Here is a 9,242-nt window from a genome sequence, read left to right as displayed (position 1 = left end):
CACCTCTAGTAATATATTTACTGAGAAAAATGGTGACGTGTTCAATACTTATTTTACCCGTTGTATTTTTGTTTCTAAAAGTACAAAAACTTCAACAAATTATATAAAAATGCTTCTTTTTTAATTCAACATCAGAAAACGATTTAATTGCAATAATAGATGCTAAATAAAGGCACAGTGGGTTTAACCGTTTGTTTTAATGTCTCTGTTCTTCTTCAGACCAGTTCCTTTCTTCAGCCTCAAACAGGATCTGTTTAATTCTCTTCAGAAGTTTTTTTCATGACGAACTGTTGATGCTCCAGCAGCTTCATGGCATCACAACCTAAGAGGGGTTTTGTCTCGGCGTTGCCCACCTTYAGATTTAAGGAATTGGAGTCTTATWAAAATCTACTCGTATAGCATGAAAGTTTAATCAGGTGCTGGAGTGTATCTGAGCTTAAATATTAACAAAGAGGAATGCTTCACGCTTCAACTGATGCTGGCAAAAATATCATTGCATATTCATGTGAATGTGAATGATTTATTAGTCATTAAAAATGTTACTTTCTTTGCAAGTTATTTTGGAAATGTGTTGAATCTTTAAAGCTATTRTGAACCTTTGAACTGGTTTAACAGGAACTGTTTTATGATCAGGTGACGATACCTCACACCTCATGTAGTAAACAAAACTATACAGAGGTGTGTGTAGATGCTTTTTGTTGAAAAAGACAGTTTTTTTATCAAAGAGACGCCACATGAGGACATGATTTAGCTCTAAGCTTTGCTGACAGACGTTCGTTGTGGTTCCTTTTTATTCAACAAGAGCAGCCGCCGCTTTGGTGAACAGCTCCTATCGATCAGATGTTTTTGACCCACACAGTTTCAACTGGCTGTTACATTTCTCCTAGCTTGATCCCTTCTAAAGTCTGCTTGTTATGTAAATGTATGGAACCATGATCCAGCCTTCAGCTGGAATAAATAAGAAACGCGGAAGGCGTTCTGGTGGCAAATATTTACCGTTTTAAACATCTATCGCAGATGGAGACGTATTTGCATTTACTACCAGCTGGGTTTCACCTTGTGAGTTTGTGTGTGCGTCGTCATGAGATGCTGTTGTTTTGGAGACTTCCTCTGTTTTGAAAATGACAAGACATGTGGGTCTGACTATGCTGGTGTGTGTTCATTACTTGGAGCGTGGATAAGTTTTGTCAACACAGCAGAGTGTCGGCCATCATGTGTGCGTTTAAGGACAAAATAAAGGTTGAGCCTGGCCTCCTCTATAGATGCCTACAAATACAACACASAGTCTGTGTCCACTGAGCGAAAACAAACTAACCTCAACATTAAAGTTTCTAAATCCAATCTAGACCCAAGCGTTTTAGTCTTCATATGTTGAGACATAACAGAGTTGGAGCAGTTTTGGTCTAAAGCTAATTACTGTATTTATTCAAGTATAATATGTAAAATTAAATCCATAAAATCATCCATAAAGTTGGGGGGTAGTACTATACTTGGATAAATATTTTTACTTATGTATTTTAACTGAAATATCTGCTTCATTCACAAAATGCCTGAGTCCGGAAATGAGACCACGACGTAAAAAGCAGTTGAAGTGAGCTTACCTCTGACACTCCTCCGTGCTTCAGAGTGAGATAATAACAGATCCAGGCAGGAGACACGATGTGAAAAAAAGGGGAAAAAAGCAGTCCTGCACCTTAGTAATGATAACCAACTAATGGTATTAGCATGTGACCGGGCCGCTCCTCGAACAACAACAAACACATGTTCATCTGTAATGGCTGCCATCTACTAGTGTTCTAAAATAGTTTGTATCCCTGAAAAATGTTTCCCCACCAGAGGGGGCGCTCGCGAGTAGGAAGTAATCTGCTTTTCCCCCACAAGATGGTCCAAATCTCATGTGAAGTCTGACTTTTGTGTTGGCGCCTCCTGGTGGACTATGTGTAAAATGCCAGAATTCATATGATGCTGCTACAGCTGATATAAATTTGTTGTCAAAATACCTTTTAGTACATATGTTGTTAAAATAAAATGAACAGTCCAATGATCATTTTACTGATATGTATAAAGACTGCAAAGGCTGAAAAATCTTGAAGTCTGTCTGAAATTGGAGGTAGTTTGAAGATTCAATTTTTATGTTTTTTAAGATAAAATGAGGGGGGGGGTCGTATTATACATGAGATCGAATTATACACGAATAAATATGGTAAGTGCAACAGAATGGAAAAATGTTAAGTGTGACTGTATTTGTATTATGGTCGACTCTCAACTACTACCACATCAAATCCACTGGCTTCTTCTTTAGATTGTTCTTTTTTCATGTACAGTGACCTGAGACAACGTATGTTGTGACTTGGCGCTATATAAATAAACTGAATAGAATTGAATCAGACTTTAGTTCAATATCTGTAAAACTGAGTTTGAGCTGTTTTTGTGTTGGTTAATGTTGATCAGCTGTGGCAAATGGACTGACTTCAAAACGTAAAGAGTTGTACATCAAATTGTTTCATTAAAGGGGGGTATTATGAGAAATCAGTGTTTTTTACTTTATATCATGTTATAATGTCATTACCTCATCAAAAACACAGTGTGTTGCTTTGACTCATTCATAAATGTTTGAGAAATCCTTGAATCTCCTGTGGCCATGTGAAGCTGCCTCAAACGCTTGCTGCTACAAAGCTCCGACTATTTGTACAAAGCTCCTCCCTSGAGCTCAGTCTGCAGCCGAGCTCCTGCCACACAGAGCAGTCCTCCTTCGAACCATTGTTGTGAAGATTTGCTGAAGTGAGAGTGTCAGTAATGGTAGGAGGTTCTTAAAGTGACAGGGGCCAATTTGATGGCGTTTAGCTGGGCTATGATGGAAAATCTAATTTATTTTGATATAAACAGAACTGAAGGTAACAGTTACTAGACTGTGGTATAGAATTGAACTATGTTCCTGGAAAATACATGATACGCCTTGCCCCCCTTTAAAATGGATTTAAAATTTATGGAATAATCTGGAAGATGGCGTTAAAATGCCATATCAATGTGTATATTTAAGAAAATGATGAAGATAAATCTGTTGGAGAAATATGAATGAGTATGAGGCACGAATTGTTACTCAAGAAGGAATTAAACCTTTATTGATCTTCTTTAAAAAATAATTTACATTGTAAATCGAAGCTTTTTTGATTGAATTTATTCATTTGAGAAAAAGGGGCAGAAATCATAAGATTTTTTCTTCTTCTGTTACCTTTCATTTAATTTGATTTGGTTTTTTTGTATGTTGAGTTTATGTTGTTTTGTTTTAAATGAATAAACTTTATAAATAAAAAAAATCTATCAGTTGCTGTAAAACAACATAAGCACCAGATTTTCCTCTAATGAATGATTTAAATATCTTTTTGTAATCTAAAAAAACCCATTTTTTTTTTACATTTTTCTACCTGGATGAGATGAATCAAGACATCACTTCAATTCCAAAAAGTATCTGTCACTTCTTACTTTTAGCCTCATTTTTTTATATTGTACTATTAAATTTACTCTGAAATTTTGACGATAAACAGAGAAAATATAAATTATGAAAGAAATGCTTGTCAGTGATGTCGTGGAAATAGACAAGCAAAAGAAAAAAATCAAATGTATTGTTTCAAAACACTCCTTAACGAATGCACTGAATCAATTTCATGACCCTTTGGGCCCAAAAACCTTATTAAAACTCAACTGTGTGATTTCCAAAAGTGTCGTACGCAGGAGGCTGTGAGTAAACAAACTGAATTTCTCCATTCCCTCGGTAGGTTCTGGAGAACCTGTGGTCGTTAATAAAGTCAGGATGCTGTCTTTGTGTGTGTGGAGAGAGACAGGCAGTGGCAAAAAGACTCCTGTGACTGGCGTTAAGATTATTGAAACGCACCTGGAAAGTAAACTAATTTCCTCAGTGGGTCAGAGGACTGGTTATGGTAATAAAAAGAGAGATGTCATTAGATTCAGAGGTATTTGAAGTACTCTCTGGTGTCGAAGGAAGCAGAGGGAAGCAACTCTGTGTTTGAGAGAAAGATCGAGACAATAAGGAAAAAAAGGTGTGTGTTACGAGTGTGTGTGTGTTTTTCAGTCTGCCTCCTTGCCACTATCTCAGCCTCCTCTGAGGATAGTTATTCATGAGCTTGACCTACATGCGCCCGAACTTGTGTGCACGTGTGAGCGTGTTTGTCAGCCATGCAAGGAGTAAGTGCTAAGGTTCTGGTCCACTCTCCAAGATTCACCGACCACTTTCACGCCATGAACCAAAACCGCCCGCTTTTGTGTTTCTTCCCACAACACAGGGCAATCTTTACATCATCGCAGCCTCAGCTCTGTTTACGCTTTTTTTTATGCTTCTGCCACGTCACAGTTTATTTCCTGCTGTTTACCGTCATCTCAGGAAACATCCAAAGATTTWAAAAAGGAGGAAATAACAGCAAATGAAAAGACACATGTAGCATAAATCAGCTTCAATCAAATGTGGCTTTGATAGATTGCGGCTGAGATGCTGCCGATTCCTTTTATCATAAGCGTAGCAGCCCCCCGTCCAAAGCGATGGATCATAATCAAGAGAAATGCGAGCGGTCTCCTAAGCAACGGTGAGCGAGCRAATCCAAAGAAAGCTTTGGACTTTTGAAATTTCTTGTCCTTTTGGTGTCCTTCAGGAGGACACGGACCTCGTTGGTAAACATGAGTGGACCGTTTTGCGTTTTACTGACGTTTCATAACGGAGGGGTTCTGGGTAATGATACATTTGCATGATGGAGCTGGGTGAAATGTGGACTTTATTTACAGCTTGCTGATCCCTTTCTCTTCTCTAATGAACAAGGATATTGGAACATGAAACAAGACTGTTGAATGAAATTGAAATTTGTGGCTCAAGTATTCGAGCAGGCCGTGTTCTGTGTGAGCGGTACGTAGATAAACTCTACAGACAGTTCAAACGGACCAAAATTAGGCCTGAAATTACTTGGATCACAGGATTATTATTTTTGTTTGCTGGAAAACGAACAATGCCTTTCTTTGTTTTCTATAGAAGATGTCGTCTACCGATTGCTTCACTGATACTCCGGTAACTTGGTGAAATAATGAAGCTTAATGAATGGGTTTAAATGTAGATCAGCTGTAAAGAGTGTTGCCATGTAATTTTCTTCAAATCGTCCAACGGCTATGCTTCAGTAAAGTAAGCAAGATACCCTTCAAACAAAGAAGCACGTGTTGATTTTAGGTTTGCATTCAAAGTAATTTGTTAGAGTTTTAAAACAGTATTTTTGTAAGAGTTTACTGTGAAAGTTAGAAAGAATTCACTCTATTGAGATCTTTTTTTTTCTTACATTTATCGACGTGTATCTTGTTTCACACTTTTTGTGCTGTTTCAACAATTCATATATTTTAAAGTTCAGCTTCTTTAAGACAGTCCTGATGTTGGTTGGTTGGTTGGTTGGTTGGTTGGTTGATTGGTTGGTTGGTTGGTTGATTGGTTGGTTGGTTGGTTGGTTGGTTGGTTGGTTGGTTGGTTTCGTCAGTCAGAACAATATTATACTGTATACATTAATCACGTTAGATTTGAATAGGATAAAAGAATGGAAACCAAATAATAACTAATACACTCAATCTACTAAAGAATACAATATAACTTGAAAAGCAGTGGGATGAAGACGAGTTTATTTACTCCCACCTCCATGCACACATATTTTGTATAGATGCCTCTATTATTAATGATCACTCGTTATAACACTGTTTGTCATAACCTGACATAATATAATGACATAACATCATTAAAGTCACAGTTGCCTCAATGCAATATGTGTACATGTATACACATGTAAACACAGTATTTTTGCTTTTTAAAATAAGCTTTTTTGGCCATTTTTGTTCGCATTCAAAAAATAGATTAGTTCAATCTTTCTGGAACTTTACACCTTTTGCACTGAATCTGCTTTTAAACTTTTTGTGCCCATTTTAGCTTCTTTCAGCTTCTTTTTTGCTAACATTAGCCTTTTTTCTTCTTTTTCTGCTATCCTTCACCTCTTTTCAGCTATTCTGTTAATATATTTTTGTGCTTCTATCAGCTTCTTACTGTTAATTTAAGATTTTTTTGCTTGTTTCAGCCATTTTCTGCAGTTTCAGCAAATTATTTTGCTATTTTCAGCTAATGTTAGCATTTTTCAGCCAAATTCACTTTTTGTGATAATTTTAGCTACTTAATTCAGGWTATACGAGCCCTTTCTACTTCTTAGCTAGATTTGAATTCCCATCTACTATTTAGCTATTTTTTTTAGCTTTTCTGGCTGTTTTACAACAAATAAATAGTGCTGAAAGAAAAAAAAAATAAATCACAAAGTATTCACACTGCATTTTCACAGAAAATGCAAATTCTTTAGTTTGTCTGCTACTTGTTTGCTATTTTCAGCTAATTTTAGCATTTTTGAGCCCGATTCACATTTTTGTAATCATTTCAGCTGCTTAATTCAGGAAATACAGTAGGTGCTCTTTCTGCATCTTTGCTATTCAACGGTTCTACAACTTTTTATCTACCTTTGTGCTATTTTTAGCTTTTTGGCTGTTTTAGGACAAAATGAGAATTTTTCTTTGAATCTTTTAGCACCAAGTACTCACACTGCGTTTTCAAAGTAAATGCAAATTCTCTAGTTAAGAGTGTTTTTAAAAGTAATGCTGAAAATATTTATTGCTACATTTAGTTTCAAAAGAAAAGAAAAGAAACACTTACAGGGCCATGCTAATTGCAGAAATGGTTCAATAAAGTGTTGTCAACCCTTTTTGTCTCTGGATACGTTCACACTGCAGGCAAATCCGACCCAAATCCGATTTTTTTGACCCATCTGACTCGTATCCGATTTTTTTATGACAGTCTGAACGAGACAAATCCGATTTTTTCAAATCCGACCCAGGCCGTTTCAGTACGTGGTTTTAAATCAGATACATATCTGATGTTTTCAAAGTGACTGCAGTGTGAACGCTCATGTCACATTCATCTGACTTTTTCATCAGGAGGAGGGGGTGAAGGATCGATAAGACACTAACCTCAAGTCTCGCTGTTTAAATCTGTAGCTCCGTGTGTTTACAGCTCCAAAACACAAGTCCAGTTGCTTCATCTTTTTAATTTGCCACGCAAGTATGATAATAACGATGTCCAGCCTGGGTCACGGAGAGTATCGATCCTAAAGTTAGCTACTCGGTCGATACTTTTTTCCAGCTCGTAGTTTCGTTCAAAAAAAAAAAAAGCTTCACTGGAGCATCCYGGTCAGAGGCAGGGTTCAGACATAAACACTGAACTAAAGAAGCAGGTCAGATAATTATTTAATCGACTGATTAAATAACAACTTCCAATTCGATGTGTAATATGTAGCATCCATGCTAGCTCTGTAAACAAACAAGCCGGCTGATGAGACGTCACGTCTTTTACTGCGCATGCGTGTCACATCAGTGCTGTGTAGCGTTCACACAGGGGTCTGATGCAGGTCACATTTAAAATGTAATGTGAACGTTCACACAAAAAGATCGGATTTTTTCAACAAATCAGAACTGAGCATTAAGACCTGCAGTGTGAACGTAGCCTTAGACAGCAGATGATGAGTAATGTGGGTCACTTCTGTTTAGTAAAAATCAACCAAAACATTTCAGACAAATTCACACCTTCCTGTTCCAGCAAAGATTTTTTCCTCGTCTGTATTTTTTGTGTACGAGACTCTGATTAAGATGCAAACACTTCCTCCTGCCTCGCCTCACCTCTCCTCGTCTTTTTCATCTCAGGGCGTCCAGATGTGGTCGAGTCCGTTCCAGACGACCCCACGTACAACGTGAGCCGTGAGCTCACCCTGGAGGTGAGCGCCAGCGACGACAACGTGCCCATCACCTGTGCGGTCGACCACCCCTCTCTGGCCCCGGGGGACAAGCGGAGCGAGCAGCCCCTGCGGGTGTTGTGTGAGTCACCGGGGAAATGAGGGATAGCGGCGGGCGGGTGAGGGAGGAGGAAAATACAGCAGGCGCTGGAGGAAGAGGGAAGGGAAATTAAAGCTCAAAGCTTCCTCCTTCTGTAATTTTCTCCTTGACCTTCTCTTTATTGGTCAGTGTGAGAACGTTCTCTCTTGTAGTTCGGTCCTATAAATCCAGCTGCACCAATCTGTAATAATGACCCCACAGGACTTTCACCTTTCTCTGTCGTTGCACTCGGCCAGAGTTGAATCACTTCCCAGCTAAAATGAAACCATAAACTCAGTTTAGAGTCTGGGCCAGTGCTGCCCCCTGCGGACAGAGAGCTGGTACTGTATGACAGAGGGAAGCAGATTGTGTAAGGGGGTTATGTCATAGTGGGAGGCAGAGACAGAATTCACATGATGGAGATGGAGATACGGGTGAATGAGACCGTCTGTGTGGTTATAATTTGTGTGCCGTAACTGCAACTTGTCTGGGTCTTTTCACAGATCCCCCCGAGGTTTATATCAGTCCTGACGAGATGATGCCTATAGAGGGCCAGAAGTTTTCTCTTCGCTGTTTGGGCAAAGGCAACCCAGAGTAAGACCACCATCATAAAACACACACTCACCCACAGACTCTGACTGCATTCAGTAAATATTATTGGGGAAAAAAGTGAATGGAAAAATATAGTGAGTGTCTTTACACTGCTTGAAAACTGCAAATAATGTAAGCACGTTACGCTGCTACACACCATGTTTACGAGTCGTTCTCGGCACGTGTTAAATACTTGAATAAACATGTTTTTATGAACATATTTTCAGCTCCAACTTGAAGTTGTGAATCACTTGTGTGCATTTAAGTCAGGAAATGAGCAGCAGCTTTGTGAGCTCAGCTGTGACTCACTGCATGTTACATCTTCACAGGTTCCTTAAAATAATGCATGTCGTTCATTATGTCAGAGTGTCCGATTTAGATCTTCTTATGATGAGATTAACAGAGTTGTAGCCTTTTTTGTCAAATGTAATCTCATTGATTATTGCAAAAATCCTTAATTTATTGGGCTCTCTGCTCAGTGAGTTTAAAGATCTATATCAGGGGTGGGCAGTCATGGTCCTGGAGGGCCGCAGCCCTACATGTTTTATATTTTTCCTGCTTCAACACACCTGATTCAGTCACTGAACTACCTCTTCCAAGTTCTGCAGTACGGAGGACCAAAACCGACATAATTAGAAATAAAAGCAGAATTATATCAACCACTAAATAAATACTTAAAATGCACCAATTAAATATAAAAAAAGCAGAAC

The 9,242-nt window shown here is 38.4% G+C and overlaps 1 protein-coding gene across 3 annotated transcripts in view; it reads left to right on the top strand.

Annotated features, from left to right (window-relative positions):
* cadm3 (cell adhesion molecule 3) overlaps positions 1–9,242 on the top strand; it is a 168,272-nt gene that overhangs the window by 136,678 nt on the left and 22,352 nt on the right. For all 3 annotated transcript variants that reach the window (XM_014013048.1, XM_014013049.1, XM_014013050.1), the window contains exons 5-6: positions 7,774–7,944; positions 8,445–8,535. In XM_014013048.1, the coding sequence (XP_013868502.1) occupies positions 7,774–7,944; positions 8,445–8,535 (262 nt within the window). The remainder of the gene's footprint in view (positions 1–7,773; positions 7,945–8,444; positions 8,536–9,242) is intronic.

The sequence above is a fragment of the Austrofundulus limnaeus genome, unplaced genomic scaffold, assembly GCF_001266775.1.
Source record: "Austrofundulus limnaeus strain Quisiro unplaced genomic scaffold, Austrofundulus_limnaeus-1.0 Scaffold97, whole genome shotgun sequence".
NCBI lineage: Eukaryota > Metazoa > Chordata > Actinopteri > Cyprinodontiformes > Rivulidae > Austrofundulus > Austrofundulus limnaeus.
The sequence above is the reverse complement of the archived record's forward strand: the minus strand, read 5'-3'. Positions and strand labels throughout refer to the sequence as shown.